Source organism: Pongo pygmaeus, chromosome 1 (genome assembly GCF_028885625.2).
Source record: "Pongo pygmaeus isolate AG05252 chromosome 1, NHGRI_mPonPyg2-v2.0_pri, whole genome shotgun sequence".
NCBI lineage: Eukaryota > Metazoa > Chordata > Mammalia > Primates > Hominidae > Pongo > Pongo pygmaeus.
The window spans coordinates 138139105-138159579 of record NC_072373.2 but is presented as its reverse complement, the minus strand read 5'-3'; the positions used below and the strand labels follow the sequence as shown (position 1 = coordinate 138159579).

At 43.7% G+C, this 20475-nt stretch overlaps 1 protein-coding gene across 3 annotated transcripts in view; it reads left to right on the top strand.

Annotated features, from left to right (window-relative positions):
- The first annotated feature begins 7214 nt into the window (after nt 1-7214).
- Nucleotides 7215-20475, top strand: part of BRDT (bromodomain testis associated) — a 63794-nt gene continuing 50533 nt past the window's right edge. The window contains exons 1-2 of one of the 3 annotated variants that reach the window (XM_054476468.1): nt 7215-7287; nt 20086-20314. In XM_054476468.1, coding sequence (XP_054332443.1) covers nt 20123-20314 — 192 coding nt within the window. In that variant the 5' untranslated portion in view covers nt 7215-7287; nt 20086-20122. Of the gene's footprint in view, nt 7288-9494; nt 10158-20085; nt 20315-20475 lie in introns of those variants that run through there. The other 2 variants (XM_054476484.1, XM_054476476.1) reach the window with 2 other exon arrangements.

Genomic DNA, 20475 nt, shown 5'->3' with positions numbered 1-20475 from the left:
TGCAACCTCCTCCTCCCAGTTCAAGCGATTCTCCTGCCTCAGCCTTCCTAGTAGCTGGGATTCCAGGCATCCACCACCACGCTTAGCTAATTTTTGTATTTTTAGTAGAGACAGGGTTTCGCTATGTTGGCCAAGCTAGTCTTGAACTCGCAACCAGGTGATCCACCCACCTTGGCCTCCCAAAATGCTAGGATTACAGGAGTGAGCCGCTGCGCCCGGCCGAGAACTTCTTATATGCTCACTTATTAGCAATGGCTTAAGTTTCTTACTTTCCTTTCTTCTTTTTAAATAAACAGAGATGCGCTCTCACTATGTTGCCCAGGCTGGTCTTGAACTCCTGATCTCAAAAGCACTCCTGCTGCCTCGGCCCCCCAGAGTGTTAGGATTATGGGTGTGAGCCACTGCACCCAGCCTCCTAATTATGTTTTAATAAAAATATGGCCGGGCACCTCTGTAATCCCGGCACTTTGGGAGGTCAAGGCGAGTGAAGCTCTTGAGCTCAGGAGTTCGAGACTAGCCCAGCCAACATGGTGAAATCCCATCTTTTAAAAAAAAAAAAAAAAAAAAAAATAGCCAGGTGTGGTGGTGCACGCCTGGGAGGATCTCTTGAGCCCAGGAGGTTGAGGCTGTAGTGAACTGTGATTGCACCACTGCACTCCAGGCTGGGTGACAGAGCAAGACCCTGTCTTAAAAAAAAAAAAAAAAAAAAAAAAACCTATGCATTTGGTTCTACCTCCACTGTTTACTATTGGAGAATTGTTCAAAATAAATAAATGAAGTATAATCCCAAAGCTCCTGTTTAAAGATTAAGAGATCGTCAACGAAGTTTAAAAATAAAAATAAAGGCCAGGCCCAGTGGCTCACATCTGTAATCCCAACACTTTGGGAGGCGAGGCGGGAGCCTGGCCAACATGGTGAAACCCTGTCTCTACTAAAAATACAAAAATTTGCTGGGTGTGTTGGCAGGCGCCTGTAATCCTAGCTACTCAGGAGGCTGAGGCAGGAGCATTGCTTGAACCGGTGAGGCAGAGGTTGCAGTGAGCCAAGATCGCACCACTGCACTCCAGCCTAGGCGACAGAGCAAGACTGCGTCTCAAAAATAAATAAATAAATAAATAAATAAATAAATAAATAAATAAAGCGAAAACTGAGATCATTGTTAATAAATGAACATATACAATTATACATGGTTAATAGGTACATATAGAGTACAGCAGTGCCCCCATGTCCTAGGTTTCACTTACTGAGGTTTCAGTTACCCATGGCCAACTGCAGTCTGAAAATATTAAATGGGAATTTCTAGAAAAAAAATTTTATAAGTTTTAAATTGCCTGCCACTCTGCATAGCAGGATAAAATCTTACACCATACAGCTCTGTCAATTCTTCTCATTGTATAGGTATTTTATTATTTCACATCATCACAAGAAGTGTGGGTACAGTACAATAAGATATTTTGAGAGAGAAAGAAACCATTCACATAACTTGTATTACAGTATATTGTTATAATTGTTCTATTTTATTATTATGTATTGTTACTCTATTACTATGCCTAATTTATAAATTAAACTTTATCGTGGGAATGTATGTATATACAGTTTGGTACTATCCTCAGTTTCAGGCATCCACTGGGGTTCTTGGGACATATTCCCTGCAGGTAAGGAAGGATCACTGCATTATGTGGTATAATGAAATATACGTTTAGTCTTTGTCCCCAGTTCCTAGCCCAAATCATCTAAAACCATTGGAATTTCCTGAGTGATAGTAGCTTTAGTTATTCATCACAAGTGCCTTCAATCACACCTCAGTATACGCTAACAAGGTGACTCAGGGTGGGGCGTCTCGATAGCTTCAGGATAAGAGCTGGTCTTTGGAAAGACCAAATACTTGATTAGAGGGTTGGAACTTTCAGTCCCCGTCCTCCCCGACCTTGGACCTCCAGGGAGGAGAGGGGGCCGTGAGCCACGCATGGTGACTCAGGCTTGTAATCCCACCACTTTGGGAGGCTCTCTTGAAGCCAGTAGTTTGAGACCAGCCTGGGTAACATGACAGGACCTTATCTCTACAAAAAATAAAAAAAATTAGCCTGGGGTGGTGGTATGCACTTGTAGTCCCAGCTACTCAGGAGGCTGAAGTGGGAGGATCTGTTGGCTTGAGGCCAAGAGGTTGAGGCTGCAGTGAGCCTGATTGCACCACTGCACTCCAGCCTGGGTAACAGAGCGAGACCCTGTCTCAAAAAAAAAACTCAACAGATTGAGGTGGAAGGATCCCTTGAGGCCAGAAATTCGAGACCAGAGACCAGTCTGGGCAACACGGTGAGACCCTGTCTCTACACTTTTTTTTTTTTTTTTGAGACAATCTCACTCTGTCACCCAGGCTGGAGTGCAGTGGCATGATCTCGACTCACTAAAACCTCTGCCTCCTGGGTTCAAGCGATTCTCCTGTCTCAGCCTCCTGAGTAGCTGGGATTACAGGCACCCGCCACCACGCCCGGCTAATTTTTGTATTTTTAGTAGAGATGGGGTTTCACCATGTTGGTCAGACGGGTCTTGAACTCCTGGACTCAAATGATCTGCCCGCCTCGGTCTCCCAAAGTGCTGGGATTACAGGCATGAACCACTGCACCTGGCCTATTTTTACTTTTTTAAAAATTTCCTCCTTCTGAGGCAAGAGTGATATTTTTTCATTTTTAGTGATAAACCGGTTGTAAATTTAAATTCTTTAACTCTTAGTTTTGGGGACATTTGTGAATCTGTAGTTGCTATGGAGACCAGAAGATGGGTTTCCTTTTGTTGAATCTAATGTTAGATGAAGGATGGAAACTTAAACAACAACAACAAAATATATATATATATACACACACACACACACACACATATACATATATATGTAGATATATATATATTTTAATGACAAGGTCCTGCTATATTGCCCAGCTGGAGTGCAGGGGCTATTCACAGCTACGATCCCATTACTGATCAGCACAGGAGTTTTGACTTGCTACATTTCTTTTTGTTGTTGTTGTTGCTGTTGTTGTTGTTTTGTTTTGTTTTGTTTTGTGATGGAGTCTCACTCTGTTGCCCAAGCTGGAGTGCAGTGGCTCATTCTTGGCTCACTGCAAACTCCACCTCCCGGATTCAAGCAATTCTCATGCCTCAGCCTCCCAAGTAGCTGGGATTATAGGCAGGCACCACCACATCCAGCTAATTTTTGTATTTTTAGTAGAGACGGGGCTTCACCATGTTGGCTCTGCTGGTCTTGAACTCCTCATGTCAAGTGATTACCCCTCCTTGCCTCCCAACGTGCTGGGATTACAGACATGAGCTATGGTGCCCGGCCATCCTGGTCCGTTTCTGACCTGGGTTGGTTCATCCCTCCTTAGGCAACCTGGTGATCCCCCAATCACTGCGAAGGATGGAAATGTTAAAATGTCTCCAAAGTATGTTCTTGTGATAGCCTGATTTAAATGAAAAATGAATGCTACCTGAAACTGTTTGATGATTTTTTAAAAAATCATAATTACGAGTATTTCCATATGTCATAGAATAGCCTCATAATATCCTAGTCTTCAGCCACTTTCTTTTTTTTTTGAGACAGAGTCTCGGTCTGTCGCCCAGGCTGGAGTGCAGTGGTGTAATCCTGGCTCACTGCAACCTCCACCTCCGCCTCCCAGATTCAAGCGATTCTGCTGCCTCAGCCTCCCGAGTAGCTGTGATAACAGGCACCCACCACCACACCTGGCTCATTTTTGTGTTTTTAGTAGAGATGGGGTTTCACCATGTTGGCCAGGCTGGTCTCGAACCCCTGATCTCAGGTGATCTGCCCACCTCGGCCTCCCAAAGTACTGGAATTACAGGCGTGAGCCACTGCACCCAGCCCACTTTCTTTTCAATATTTTTGAAGCTACTTTCCCCTACCATTTTTCTGTCATACACCCCTGGCAAATCTCAATGCTACTACCTCATTTCTCCACAAACAGTCTCCAATTTCTGTGTCTTCACTGTCTCAAGCATGTCTTACTAAATGCACTTTTCCAGTCAACTTGTTCTCTTCTCTGTAATAATTATTTAGAAAAATTTCCACTCTCTCCTAACCTCCTTCCTGTCCTTCTTTCCCATCTTTAGCCTAGACTGTATTTTGAACTGGTTAATCAACTTCTTATTCAAAATCTCCACCTAGATATCTTACAGAATATTCAAAACTGAACTAATGATCTTCAACCTTCTAAGACTGATTCCCTTTCAGTAAATGGTGCCATTCTCCAAATGCTCAATGCGACCCAAACCATTTTTACATCTAATCTAATACCAAATCCTGGTGGGGAGGTCTACCTCCCAAATAAACCCATTCTCCATATTCTCCATTTTTGCAGCCATTTCAAGTTAAAAAAAAAAGAAAACAAAAATAACAGAAAACAAAAGAAACTTCAAATCTCGTCTTGTTACTTTCCCCACCCCCTTAATTCAAATCTAATTTGCCAGAGTCATTAAAACCTAGGCAGGGCCTGGTGCAGAGGCTCACGTCTGTAATTCCAGCATTTTGGGAGGCCAAAGCAGGCGAATCATTTGAGGTCAGGAGTTCAAGACCAGCCTAACCAACATGATAAAACCCCGTCTCTACTAAAAATACAAAAAAAATTAGCTGGGCGTGGTTGCGCATGCCTGTGGTCCTAGCTACTTGGGAGGCCGGGGCAGGAGAATAGCTTGAACCCAGGAGGTGGAGTTTGCAGTGAGCCATGATCATGTCACTGTCCTCCAGCCTGGGTGACAGAGCAAGATCTTGTCTCAAAAAAAATAAAATAAATAAATAAAGGCAGGATCGAAGGGTAATTTACTCAATGATAATATACTTTAAAAGTTTTCGATACTTTGCACTTATGGTACATACTGTCTAGTGCAGGAAATAGACATTAAATATACCACTGGCTATACAGTTGTAATTAGTGCTATTTAATTAGGTTGTAATAAGAGTGTTTAACAGGAAGACCTAATCCAGTGGAGGCCCCCCTGAGGAAATGACTTCAGCCTGAGAGTTGAGGAATCAGTGTGGGATCGGAGGAAGGATGAAAGAGCCAATTGTAGAAGCCCAGAGACAAAGGATAGGGTCCTGGAAAGAGCTGAAAGGTCACTGGCTGGAGATGGGGGCACTACTGAAGGTGTAGTTGGAGCTGAAGGCATGTAGGACTTTTTAGCTCATCTTAAGGGGTTTGCTTTTTATCCTAAAAATAATGGAAAGTAATTGAAAGGTTTTAAAGGTGGCAACATGATGAGATTTAGCTTTTTGTTTGTTTGTTTGAGATGGAGTCTCGCCCTGTTGCCCAGGCTGGAGTGCAGTGGCATGATCTCGGCTCACTGCAACCTCCACCTCCCAGGTTCAAGTGATTCTCCTGCCTCAGACTCCTGAGTAGCTGGGATTACAGACCCGTGCCACCACGCCCGGTTAATTTTTGTATTTTCAGTAGAGACAGGGTTTCACCATGTTGGTCAGGCTGGTCTTGAACTCCTGACCTCGTGATCCACCCCTTCCCACCCCCCCTCCCAAAGTGCTGGGATTACAGGCATGAACCACAGTGCCCAGCCTGAGATTAAGCTTTTTAAAAGATCATTCAGAAGGCAGTGTGGTGGTCTGCACTTACAGTCCCTGGAGAGGCTGAGGTAGAAGGATGCTTGAGCTCAGGAGTTCGAGACTACCTTGAGTTATGATTGCATTACTTCATTCCAGCCTGGGCCATAGAACAAGACTCAATCTCAAAAAAATCACTCAGTCTTCTTTACCTAGAGTGTACATGTCTCCCTGCCACTAATTCTCAAGAGGAGGGTCAAAACGTTGATAGTTGGGGCAAAATTTGTACTGAGTCATTCCTCTCTTTCATTTCCCTTGACTTCCTTTAGATTTTTCATGATGTGAGAGTCACACCCTAAGTCTGTACCCATCTACTCTTTTCCTGAACAATAAGATAATCTCTATGTCTAATCTCTGTTTAATCTATTAGAGTTTCACGTTGTTGCCCTGGCTGGCCTTGAAACCTTGGGATTAAGTGAGCCTTCCGCTTTAACCTCCCCAGTAACGGGCATTGCAGGCGCCTGCAGCCACACCATTAATACTATTTTAAACAACAAAAACAAGAACACGAAAATTAAATCTAAACAAAAAGTGCTTGCCAATCCAGGTATTATTGTGACGTCTAGTAAGTAGATCAAGTGTGTTGCTTTCTTGTGAACACTTGGTTCTTTCCTGCCACATCAAAGTGATTGAATTAAGACGTGTCAAGCTGTTAATGGCCCCTAGACTTCCGCTTCAGGAAACTGGAGATCGATGGTTTTTTGGCCGGATTTGCGAGCAGCTTGTCAGCTGTTTTTGCCCTCCCCTTCCCATCCATCCACTGGGAATGAGTATTAGGAATTCAGAAGCATTGTTTGCTATTTGATCCTAAGGGAAACTACTGTACTAAATATATTCTTCTGATAAATGTTAGCACCTCTAAAGTATCTGCAAACCATCAAGAGGTAGTTGCGAAGACTCAAAATCCTAAATCACTTACGCTCAGCATGCAGCTGTTGTGAAATAGCTCTTAAATTGCCACTTTAAACCCAAAGAGAGCATGTCTCTAGCCTCAGCTGCTACCTAATATTGATCAAGCACTCACTACGTGCAAGAGACAGGAACTGTGGAGAAGGCTGGAAAAAAAAGCGTGAAAACCACGAAAACATCAGAAGCCAAAACTCAAGAACCTCTACTAGGCTAACTGATTAGTGAAAACGTCGTGTTAACAGCAAACGCCTTGAGTGTAGCGCTCCTACTCCTAAACCCCCAGCTCTCTGCACTGCAATCACCCGAACCCACTCTGCCTGCCCTAACAGGCCTGAGCCGCCCAGCTCAGACTGCTACACCTTTTTCGCACCGCCCGGGGCTGGGTGTGGTCACGTGACAGGTTCAGACCAATGGGCAGGCCGCCCGCGGGGGGTCTCCTATAAAGGCGCCTGTAGCAGCCGCCTAGCGGCTGCCATTACAACAAAAACTGGCGGCGAGGAACCGCGGAGAACTGTTGCCCTTCACCGCTTCATTTTGTGCAGCCTGAAAGGGGCAGTCACATAAGGTCTGTTTTGTAATATACAGGTAACATACAGGTAATGTACCCTCCACAGGGGGTGCTGCCTTAGGCCGGCCCCGAGGTGCGACCTTGGGTGGGAACAACCGTTTCTTCCCCCTCTCCCCTCCCCGACCCCATCAACATCGTGCGACAGTCCGGACAGTTGAGAAGGCCTCCCCGCTTAGTGCCTGCCGCCCAGGTGAGTTGCCAGTCGCTTTCCTTTGGCCTTACCAACTTCAGGCTCGTTGCCCCCCAAGGGATCTTTTTCTCTCTCTCCCTCTTTTCCCCTAAATGTCTGGTTTTTCTTCAAGGGAGGGCTGGGAAGGAGGAGGTTGGGGCGAGGGAGTGGGAGGTCCGGTTGTCCAACTGCTTCCTCCCATTTTGAAAAATACTCACGGTCTTTGTAGTTCCTCTTAGGTCGTGGACTGGTGTGGATCGCTGCTGCCTGTACTGTAATTTTGGAAATGCAGGAGAAAGTACGGAGCTTTTAGCTTTAGCTGACATTTTGTGTTTATTCTGCAAGTGGTCATTTGGGACGGGGAAGTTCGGGTTCTTGCTTCATTTATTTATTCAATTAACTTTATTAAGCCCCTGGAACATGCTGAACCCTCTTTTGGGTACTGCAGAATTGTGGTGGGCTTTACTTCAAGGCGCGCTGGCCTGTATTAAGAATTAAGATAGAGGAGGCCGGGTGCAGTGGCTCGCCCCTGTAATCTCAGCACTTTGGGAGGCCGAGGCAAGCGGATCACCTGAGGTCAGGAGTTCAAGACCAGCCTGGCCAACATAGTGAAATCCCCATCTCTACTAAAAATACAAAAATTAGCTGGGTGTGATGGCAGGCGCCTGTAGTCCCAGCTACTCGGGAGGCTGAGGCAGGAGAATCGCTTGAACCCAGGAGGCGGAAGTTGCAGTGCACCGAGATCACGCCAGTGCACTCCAGCCTGGGCGACAGAGCGAGACTCTGTCTCCCTGCTCCCCCCCCAAAAAGAAAGAGGTATGTACAGAGACTTTGGGACTCAGGGGAAAGGCCTGGGTGGATGGGAGGGAATGAGAGAGGCTCCTGGGCAGAAGTGATAACTCATCTTGATCTTGAGGGACAAATAGAAGTTAGACTAAAAAGTGAGGAGGGAAGCTCAGGTAAAGAGAAATTTCTCAAAGTCATGGATGTATGTACACCGAGTAGGGTGGGACAGTGGATAATTGCTTTTTTTTTTTTTTTTTTTTTTTAATACAGATAGCTGCTATGGCTGGGCGATCTCAGAGGATCGCCTGAGTGGCTCACGCCTGTAATCCCAGCACTTAGGAGGCCTAGGCGGTTGGATCACCTGAGGTCAGGAGTTTGAGACCAGCCTGGCCGACATGGTGAAACCCCATCTCTACTAAAAATACAAAAATTAGCCGGGCATGGTGGCGGGTGCCTGTAGTCCTAGCTAGTTGGTAGGCTGAGGCAGGAAAATTGCTTGAATCCAGGAGGAGGTGGATGTGGCAGTGAGCTGAGATCGGGCCACTGCACTCTAGCCTGGATGACAGTGAGACTCTATCTCAAAAAAAAAAAAAAGAGAGATGGGCCTGCTCTGTTGCCCAGGTTGGAGTACAGGGGCTGTTGACAGGCACTGTCATGGCCAACTACAGCCTCAACTCCTGACCTCAAGCGATTCTTCTACCTAAGCCTACTGGCTAGCTAGTACTACAGATACCCTGCCTCACTGTGGCTGACCGTGTTGGAAATTGGTGAAGTAGCAAGAGGAGTCTAGTAAGGTGGCCAAGGGGACAGATTATAAAGGGGTTTGTATAGTATGAAGGGCAATGAGTTGAACTGTATGATCTTAAGCAACACCATTGCATAATTTATGTGGTGACTAGTGATTGAACAAAAGCAGTGGTTTATTGGATGGAGAATAGGAAAACAGTAAGTATCTCAAATATTTAAATTATATTCAGCAGTCATTTGTGCCCATGTATTTGATACTTTGAAGTGGCTGAGATTGGCATAAGGCGGGGCGGCAGGGCGGCGGGGGGTTGTGTATAGATGGGATTAAAAAAAAAAAAAAAAGGCCGGGCGCAGTGGCTCACGCCTGTAATCCCAGCACTTTGGGAGGGTGGGGCGGGGGGGGGGGGGGTGGATCACGAGGTCAGGAGTTCAAGACCAGCCTGGCCAACATGGTGAAATCCCATCTCTATTAAAAATACAAAAAAGTTAGCTGGGCGTGGTGGCACACGCCTGTAATCCCAGCTACTCCGGAGAGTGAGGCAGAGAATTGCTTAAACCTGGAGGGGTGGAGGTTGCAGTGAGCCAAGATCACACCACTGCACTCCAGCCTGGGCGACAGAGTGAGACTCCAAAGTGGGGAAGGCAAGGTGGCTCAGGCCTGTAATCCCAGCACTTTGGCAGGTTGAATCGGGCAGCCAGGAGTTCAAGACCAGCCTGGCCAACATGGCGAAACCTCATCTCTACTAAAAATACAAAAAAAAATTAGCCAGGTGCAGTGGCTTATGCCTGTAATCTCAGCACTTTGGGAGGCCAAGGTCAGAGGATCGCCTGAGTTCAGGAGTTTGAGACCAGCCTGGGCAATATAGTGAGACCCTATCTCTATAAAAAATACAAAAACTCTGCAAAGAGACCGTATCCCCAGATTCTAGCTCAATGCTTTGGCACCATTTGTAGGTGCTTTATGTTAGTACATATTCAATAAATGAACAAATAGAATTTGGAAAATGGTATCCTGGAAACCAGAAGAGCATTTTAAGAGTCATAATAGTTTAGTGCAGATGTTCCTGGGAGGTCAAGTTAAGAGTCAAAAATAATTCATTGGATTTAACAATTTAGCATGGTAAGTGTTAATCGTAGTGTAAGGGGAGTTTTAGAGGAATGTTGGGGGAAAAGCCAAGTGTGAAGTAGGCTGTAAAGACGGTGGAGAGAGAGGCCACAGGATCATGCTGAGGGGCTTAATTGAAGCTCTGGCTTCCTCTGCAGTCCGGCAGGTGCACTGGCCAGAAAGGGGCTCTTCTGCTGAATGCTGTGAGTCCGCTTCAGTAAGAGACAAAAGGTGGAAAATGCTCTGGGATGAGGTATGGAAGAAAAGATTGAGGCCACAAGAAAATGATAGGATTAAGGGAAGAATTTTAAAGGAGACTTGACAAAGTTTATATAGAGGGAAGTTAGTAGATAAATGTCGAAGATACAGAGAAGATGGACCAGGCTATCTGTTGAAGATACAGAAAAGATGAACCAGCACAATGGTTCATGCCTGTGATCCTAGCACTTGGGGAGCTTGATGCAGGCAGAGGAGTGCTTGAGCCCAGGAGTTCAAGACCAGCCTGGGTAACATAGTGAGACCCATCTCCAAAAAAAAAAAAAAAAAAGGGACCAAGGGCCTTCCAGGGGCGATGGGGGAGTGTTATCTAGAGTCCCTGGGAAAAGAGTTCTAGATAGAAAAAGTGCCTCATCCTTAGACTGAAGGAAGAAGCAAATGAGAAGATTGAGTCATTGTAAGGAATAAATATTGTAATTCATTTCTTTCTTTTAAAATTATTATTATACTTTAAGTTCTAGGGTACATGTGCACAACGTGCAGGTTTGTTACATATGTATACATGTGCCATGTTGGTGTGCTGCACCCATTAACTCATCATTTACATTAGATATTTCTCCTAATGCTATCCTTCCCCCCTCCCTCCACCCCAACATTGTAAATCATTTCTATGAATTACCTCTGGCCCAAATTGAAGCCTGATCTAAGTTTGCAGAAACTATTTTCTCCCTTGGATTAGAGACTGCTCATTTGATGGTGTAGGATTTGGAATTAGTGTATGAGCTCATCAAGGGCCAGGTTACTTTTGACCTCCAGAATCCAAGCTCTTTAGTTCCATGCTGTGCTGTTTCCTGAGATTCAAGTATGCACATAGGGCAACACAATTTAATAACTGATTACAGTTAGTAATCACTGAGGGAATTCAAAAATTTGTCAGCTAGGTGTTGTGGCTCACGCCCATAATCCCAGCTCTTTGGGAGGCTGAGGCAGGAGGATTGCTTGAGCCCAGGAGTTCAAGACCAGCCTCGCCAATATGGTGAAACACCGTCTCTACTAAAAATAAAAAAAATTAGCCAGGTTTGATGGTGGGTGCCTGTAATCCCAGCTTCTTGGGAGGCTGAGGCAGGAGAATCACTTGAACCTGGGAGGCAGAGGTTCCAGTGAGCCGAGTTCACACCACTGCATTCCAGCCTGGGTGACAGCAAGAAAAAGATTCTTTTCAGAGTTGCCAAGGTTATTTTGAGAGTTACTGAGTGGGCAAGAGACATGTGGTTTTCAGGCAATTTATTCATTCAACCATAGACTGGTGTAACAAGGGAATGCTATACTGTTGTGTGATTGTCTTCAACAAAGTGAACTGAACTTTTCATTATCATTTATGATACATTGTTTTTGAACAGTTGTAATGAGTGGTTACTATGTAACATTGAATTCTTGACATTAGATTTCATCTGCTCATGACACATTTTTTTTTACTTACCATTTTCTTGTTTTTTTTGTTTGTTTGTTTGTTTTGTTTTTTGAGACAGAGTCTCCCTCTGTTGCCCAGGCTGGAGTACAGTGGCGTGATCTCAGCTCACTGCAACCTCCCCCTCCGGGATTCAAGCAATTCTCCTGCCTCAGCCTCCCAAGTAGCTGGGACTACAGGCACGTGACACCACACCTGGCAAATTTTTGTATTTTTAGTAGAGACAGGGTTTCACCATGTTGCTCAGGCTGGTCTTAAACTCCTGACCTCAGGTGATCCATTTGCCTTGGCCTCCCAAAGTGCTGAGATTGTAGGTGCGAGCCACCATGCTCGGCAATTTTTTTGAGGCAAGTTCTCACTCTGTCACCTAGGCTGGAGTGCAGTGGTGCAATCATGGCTCACTGCAGCCTCGACTTCACGGGCTCAAGTGATCCCCCCACCTCTGCCTCCAGAGTAGCTGGGACTACAGGTGTGCTCCATGATGCCCAGTTATTCTTTGTATTTTGTGTAGACACAAGATCTCATTATGTTGCCCAAGCTAGTCTCAAACTCCTGGGCTCAAGTGTTCTTCCCACCTTGGCCTCTCAAAGTGTTGGGTTTACAGACATGAGCCACCATGTATGACCCATCTTTCTAGAGATATATCCACAGGTAAAAAATGTTTTGAAAGCAGAAATAACAAAATGACAACTCACTATAAACATTAGAAGCAATAGTGGAGGCTGGGTGTGATGGCTCACGCCTGTAATCCCAGCACTTTGGGAGGCCGAGGTGGGAGGATCACTTGAGACCAAGAGTTTAATAAGACCAGCTTAAGCAGCATGGGGAAACCTTGTCTCTACTAAAAAAATTACAAAAATTAGCCAGGTGTGGTGATATGCACCTGTAGTCCCAGCTACTTGGGAGGCTGATGTGGGAGGATGGCTTGAGCCCGAGATCGAGGCTTCAGTGAGCAGTGATCATGCCACTGCACTCCAGCCTGGGTGACAAAGCAAGACCCTGTCTCAACAAAACAAAAAAAACAGTGGACTTTCACTTAGATGGGTTAGACTGCAGATTATAGTTGCCAGTATAATGGTAACTCTGTACTTTTTTTCCCTCCTTAAGGTGGCATATTGGAATGTGAGTATAAGTGCTTTTTAGAGAGAACCTTAAATTAACCAACATGTTTACTTCTGACACTTCACAAGTGGTTAGGACCCACCATTAAGATGAAAATTGTCTGGGTGCGGTGGCTCAGTCCTGTAATCCCAGCACTTTGGGAGGCTGAGGCAGGTGGATCACTTGATGTCAGAAGTTCAAGACAGCCTGGCCAACATGATGAAATCCCATCTCTACTAAAAATACAAAAATTAGCTGGGTGCAGTGTAATGCCTCCCTGTAATCCCGGCTACTAGGGAGGCTGAGGCAGGAGAATCGCTTGAACACGGGAGGCAGAGGTTGCAGTGAGCTGAGATTGCTCCATGGCACTCCAGCCTGGGAGACAGAGTGAGACTCGGTCTTAAAAACAAAACAAAACAACAGCAAAAATCTCTTTTGGGTTCTTTTGTAGGACTCTTGTGGTGGCTTTTTCTGTTTGTTATTAAAAATTAAGAGCTAAAATTAATAAGGCTTTAGGGAAAGTGAAATAGTAAAATTGACAGCTGTCTAGCATAGAAATTTGCAAAGTATAAAAAGCCACGTAAGCCCATTTTTAAACGTTTAAAAACAGAAGATTAAAGTAATTGAAACAGTAAGATGGGTAATGACAGTGGATACATTATAAAAGGGAAAATTTTTAGTCATATATTGCTGGACAGTGAGCTTCACTTCACACTAGAAACCAGGGCCTCCAGCCAAGAAATGCAGAGAATTCACCACTGAGAAGATAATCAAATGATCAAATATTAGCTATTGTTTTGCCCAGTGACAATGATATCAGAATTATTAATGTTTGGTCCATTCATGTTCAAGCCATCTGTGGCCCTCAATTACAGTGTATTTAAGGCTGTTATTAAAATTTTCAAGTGTACAGAAAGGTAAAATAGTACAAAAAACATCTCTGTATATCAGCAGTTGTCAACATTTTGCCATATTTGCTTTTCTATATAGCCTTCCCACAAGCCTTTTAAAGATATGTTACAGATACGACTTCGCAAGTTTTTTTGAGCAACACTTAACATTTTTTCCTGTACACCTTGCTATTGCATCTGTCAAGATGAACAATCCCCTGGGTTTCCCTAGTTGTCTCAAAATGTTTGTTATGACTGATCTTTTTCTTTTTTTCTTTTGCCACCTTTCTGGCTGGAAATATGGCTGATGTTTTAAAACCAAGATTTGATATAGAATAACCAATTGAGTTTGGTTATCATGGTTCTTCCCACCCCCCACCCCCCGCCTGCTTTTCCTGGGTTGTGTATCATGGATCTTAATGTAGAGTCATTTTTCTTATTTTCTGTAATGACCTTGACTTTTGTACAATAGGCCATTTTAGCACTGTCCCTTAGAACTTTTCTGCCGTGATGGCAGTGTTCTATATCTGCATTGTCTCCTACAGCAGCTGCTAGCCACAGGTGGCTATTAAGCACTTGAAATGTGGCTAAGTTTTTAATTCTGTTAAGTTTTGGGTAATTTAAATTGTTATGGTTAACTAGGGGCCATCATACAGCACAGCTCTAAGTCCCTGAATTTTCTGTAAAATAAAAGTTATATCTAAAAGCTTGATTAGGCTGGCATGGTGTCTCACATCTGTAATCCCCAGCGCTTTGGGAGGCTGAGGTGAGAGGATGACTTGAAGCCAGGAATTTGAGACCAGTCTGGGAAACAATGAGACTCTGGCTTCCCCCCTTCCCTGAAAAAACAATTAACCAGGCATGGTGATATGTACCTGTAGTCCTACTCAGGAAGCTGAGGCAGGAGGATTGCTTGCGCCCAGGAGTTCAAGATTGCAGTGAGCCATGATTGAGCCACTGCACTCCTGCCTTGGGTGACAGAGCAAGACCCTGTCTCCAAATTTTTAAAAATAGAAATAAAATCTTGATTACATTCAATTGTTCACATTTTTGGCAAAAAGGCTTTATAGGTAATTTATAGGTACTATGTACTTAGCCATGTTAAATACTACAGAGAAGTCTAGGAAGGTAACTGAGGAAGGCCAGTGAGGGATATGAAATTATGGAATCTTTTAAGGTATTTATGATTTGTGGGAGAGCAAAAACTTTTGTGTTAGCGCTGAACTTAGTGGGAGAGGATTTGTATGTATGTGTGTTTTAATAGATTTTATTTTTGGCCAGGGGCAGTGGCTCATGCCTGTAATTCCAGTACTTTGGGAGGCCAAGGCAGGCGGATCACGAGGTCAGGAGATGGAGACCATCCTGGCTAACACGGTGAAACCCTGTCTCTACCAAAACTACAAAAAATTAGCTGGGTGTGGTGGCGGGCGCCTGTAGTCCCAGCTACTCTGGAGGCTGAGGCAGGAGAATGGCTTGAATCTGGGAGGCGGAGCTTGGAATGAGCCGAGATTGCACCACTGCACTCCAGCCTGGGCGACAGAGCGAGACTCCATCTCCAAAAAAAAAAAAAAAAAAAAAAGATTTTATGTTTTAGAGGAGTTTAGGTTCACAGCAAAACTGAGCAGTAAATAGTGTTCCCATCTACCCCGTTTCAACACTAGTACAGCACCAGAGTGGTACGTTTGTTACAATCAATGAACCTACATTGACACGTCATCACCCAACATTAATCGTTTCCATAGTTTCTGTTTTGGTGTACATTCTATGAGTTTTAACAAATGGATCTACCATTATACTATCATACAAGATAGTCTCACTTCCCTGAATATCCTCTGTGCTCTGCCTATTCCTTCCTCCCCAAACCCCTGGCAACTGCTGATCTTTTTACTATCTCTATAGTTCTGTGTTTTTTGGTTTTTTTTTTGTTGTTGTTGTTGTTTTTTTGAGATAGAGTCTTGCTCTGTCACCCAGGCTGGAGTTTAGTAGGGCCATCTTGGCTCACAACCTTCACTTCCCAGATTCAAGCAATTCTTGTGCCTCAGCTTCCGAGCAGCTGGGATTACTGGCAATGCGCCATATGGCCTGGCTAATTTTTGTATTTTTATTAGAGACAGGGAAGTCTCACCATGTTAGCCAGGCTGGTCTTGAGCTCCTGACCTCAAATGATCCACCTGCCTCGGCCTTCCAAAGTGCTGGGATTACAGGCGTCAGCCACCATGCCTGGCTAAGTTTTGCCTTTTTTTGAGAACAACATTCAAGCTTTCACGATGTCTTTTCATGACTTGATAGCTCATGTCTTTTTTTTTTTTTTTAATTATTATTATTAAAGGAATCTCACTCTGTCGCCTAGGCTGGAGTCCAGTGGTGGGATCTCAGTTCACTGCAACCTTTGTCTCCAGGGTTCAAGCGATTCTCATGCCTCGGCCTCCTGAGTAGCTGGGATTACAGGCGTTCACCGCCATGCCCGGCTAGTTTTTGTATTTTTAGTGGAGATGAGTTTTCACCATATTGCCCAGGCTGGTCTTGAACTCCTGACCTTGGGTGGTCTGCCCACCTTCACCTCCCAAAGTGTTGGAATTACAGGTGTGAGCCACCACATCCAGCCAACAGCTCATTTCTTTTCAGTGCCGAATAATATTTCATTGCATGAATGTAGTAGAGTGTATTTACGGTTTCACCTACTTAAGGACATCTTAGTTATTTTCAAGTTTTGACAATTATGAATAAAGCTGCTATAAACATCCTGTGTAAGTTTTTTGTGTGGCAAGGTATTTCTTAAAAAAATCAAGGCTGGGGAATGTCTGTAGACAAAGATACCAGTGGAAAGTAATTCTAGATAAAAAATTAAATGTAGAAAATGAGGCAGGGAACCGTGGGCTTGCCTGTAATTCCAGCACTTTGGGAGGCCAAGGAGGGCAGATTGCTTGAGCTCAGTAGTTCGAGACCAGCCTGGGTGACATGGCAAAACCCCATCTGTACAAAAAAAAAAGAGCTGGATATGGTGGCATGTACCTATAGTCCCAGATAATCAGGAGGCTGAGGTGGGAGAGTCGTTTGAGCCCAGGAGTTTGAGGCTGCAGTGAGCCAAGATCATACCGTTGCACTCCAGCCTGGGGGACAGTCAGACCCTGACTCAAAAAAGTAGAAAATGAAACCAGGAGACTGCAGAAAGTATATTGTGTAATAAATATATATATTTTTTTTTTTTTTTTTTTGAGCCAAGATTGCGCCACTGCATTCCAGCCTGGGCAACAGAGTGAGATGCCATCTCAAAAAACAAAAACGTAATACATAGTAAATAATACTATATGTAAAGTTCAAAAATGGTCACAGCTTGGTCTGTAGTGATAAAAGTCAGTGGAGTGGTTAACCTTTGTGGTTGAGGGAGGGTACAGTGACTGGGGCACCTAAAAAGTAGGTTAGCTTTAAATAATTACAAAGCCAGGATAAGAGCCAGTTTAGTTGTGACATCCTAGAATAGCTCCATCTTTGTTCTTAATGATTTTTCTCTTTTTCTTTTTCTTTTTTTTTTAAAAAAAATTTTACAGGTGAGGTCTCACTGTGTTGCCCAGGCTGGTCTTGAATTCCTGAGCTCTTTTTTGAGACAGGGTCTTGCTGTGTCACCCAGGCTGGAGTGCAGTGGCACAATCTGGGCTCATTGCAGCCTCTACCTCCCGGGTTCAAGTGGTCCTTCCACCTCAGCCTCCCGAGTAGCTGGGACTACAGATGTGCACCACCACGCCCGACTGATTTTTGTATTTTTTGCAGAGATGGGAGGTTTCATCTTGTTGTCCAGTCTGGTATTGAACTCCTGCCCTCAAGCCGTCTGCCCTCTTCAGCCTACCAAAGTTCTGGGATTACAGGCATGAACCACAGCACCCAGCCTGTGACTTTTATTAAGTGCTATATTTCCATATATGTGTAACATGAAAATTGTGAAAGTAGAAGATTGATAACCACCTTCAATTCATTTTAATGTAGTAGTACTCAATCTTGGCTGCACATCAGAAGTAACAGGGAACTTTTAAAAAACCAACAAAACGGATTCCCAGGCGCTCTCTCCAGAGATTGGGACCTGAGCATTGGTATTTTTGAAGATCCACAGCTCCTCATACCTATTAGGATGGCTAGTATTAAAACAAAAAATTACTATTGGCAAGGATGTGGAGAAATTGAACTCTTGTACGTTGTTAATGGGAATGTGAAATCATGTATCGACCATGGAAAATGGGATGGGCTTCCTCAAAAAATTAGAAATATAATTGCCATATGATCTAGCAATTCCACTTGTGTATATATATCCAAAAGAATTGAAAGCAGGGTCCTGAGATACTTGTAAACCCATGTTCATAGCAGCAGTATTCACAATATAGTGAAGAAGTGGAAGCAACCCAAGTGGCATCAATGAATGAATGGATAAAGAAAATGATACACATACAATGGAATATTATTTAGACTTAAAAGGAAGGGAAATTCTAACACACGCTACAACATGGATGAATCTTGAGGGCTTTATATTAGGAAAAATAAGCCAGTCACACAAAAAGATAAGTGATATGATTTGTCACTTTAATGAAGTATTTAGGGTAGTCAAATTCATGGCAACAGAAAGCAGAATGGTGGTTGCCAGGTACAGTGGGGACAGAAGAATGAGGATTTGTTGGTTAATGGGCATAGAGTTTCTGTTTTGCAAGATGAAAAAGTTCTAGAGATTGGTTTCACAAAAAAACATGAATATACTTAACACTGCTGAACTGTACACTTGAGTTAATATGGTAAATTTTGGTATGTATTATGCCACAGTTCAAAAATATCTACAAGTGATTAATATGCAATAGGAGGTGAGAACTAATACTACTTTAATGCAGACAAAGATGTATTATTGGCTAAGTGTTAACACTGGTCTCTAAAAATGGGCAACTTATTTCATTACTTTTCATTTTGCTCATGTACTTGAGGTATTATGTGCACATTAGTAGTACCTTTATTATCCTTAAAGTAATGATGCTGTCTAGGAATATGAAATACTGTCTTTCTGAAACACCTATGAAATTTAAAATATTTTATTCTAGATGTAGCAATATGTGCCACAGAGTAACATTTTAATCTAATAAATTCGGTTTTAAAATAAATCACTTTGTGTCGGGTGCAGTGGCTCACGCCTGTAATCCCAGCACTTTGGGAGGCCGAGGAGGGCGGATCACCTGAGGTCAGGAGTTCCAGACCAGCCTGGCCAGTGTAGTGAAACCCTGCCTCTACTAAAAATACAAAAATTAGCTGGGCGTGGTAGTGGCAGGTGCCTGTAATCCCAGCTACTCAGGAAGCTGAGGCAGGAGAATCACTTGAAGCCAGCAGGCGGAAGTTGCAGTGAGTGGAGATTGTGCCACTGCACTCCAGCCTGGGTGGTAGAGTGAGACTCCATTTGAAAAAATAAAAACAGAAAAATAAAAATGAAATCACTTTGTCTGGGCATGGTGGCTCAAGGTTGTAATCTCAGCACCTTGGGAGGCCGAGGTGTATGGATCACCTGAGGTCAGGTGTTTGAGACCAGCCGGGCCAACATGTTGAAACCCCGTCTCTACAAAAAAATACAAAAATGAGCTGGGCGTGGTGGCATGCATCTGTAGTCACAGCTACTTGGGAGGCTGAGGCTAGAGAATCGCTTGAACCTGGGAGGCAAAGATTACAGTGGGCCGAGATCGCGCCATTGCACTCCAGCCTGGGCAACAGAGTGAGACTCCATCTCAGAGAGAGAGAGACCATAAATAAATCAATCACTTTTTTCAAATTAGCCAGAACATTTTTTTACTTTGTTTTTCTCTCTTCATTGAATTAACAATTGTAGAATACTTACACACTGATCATATCTTTAACATTCTCTGTTATTTCTTCCAACTAGGAATTTATAGACTTTTCCTGCTAAGACCTCAATTTGTGTTTTTGTGAAAGGTAGAAAGACTGAGATGTTGAAATAATTTAAAACATCCAAGGCTAAGGCATATATAGTGAAACTTTTACTACTTGTATATAAAAAGTTTGTATTTGTTTAAAAATTGATTCCTTTGCCATTTGGCTTTTTTTTTTTCATCCTGTCTTAATCATGATGTGCTTTAAAATACAGTATGTGTTACTCTTTTTTGAGACGGAGTTTCACTCTTGTTGCCCAGGCTGTAGTGCAATGGCACGATCTTGGCTCACTGCAACCTCTGCCTCCCGGGTTTAAGGGATTCTCCCGCCTCACCCTCCTAAGTAGCTTGGATTACAGGCATGCGCCACCATGCCTGGCTAATTTTTGTATTTTTAGTAGAGACGGGGTTTCACTACATTGGTCAGACTGGTCTCGAACTCCCGACTTCAGGTGATCCACCCGCCTTGGCCTCCCAAAGTGTTGGGATTACAAGCCTGAGCCACTGTGCCCGGCTTCTGTTACTCTTGAATAACACTTTTCAGCTCCTGTGGAAACCATTCCTAAAGTGCTTCTGAAGTATTCAGTTTTTGTTTTTCAGGACATGTACTTGTAGACAGGATTCGAAGCAGTTAAGAATGTCTCTGCCAAGTCGACAAACAGCTATTATTGTTAACCCTCCTCCACCAGAATATATAAATACTAAGAAAAATGGGCGATTGACAAATCAACTTCAGTATCTACAAAAAGTTGTCCTAAAGGATTTATGGAAGCATAGTTTTTCATGGCCTTTTCAACGTCCTGTGGATGCTGTGAAACTAAAGTTGCCTGTATGTATGTCTTCAACTATGTTAGTTTCAAAAAAAGAAAAATCCTGTAAATTTCTGTAAGACATAACTAGTCTTTAATGTTATAAAACATATTTGGCCAGGCGCATTGGCTCCTGCCTGTAATCCCAGCACTTTGGGAGGCCGAGGTGGGCAGATCACCT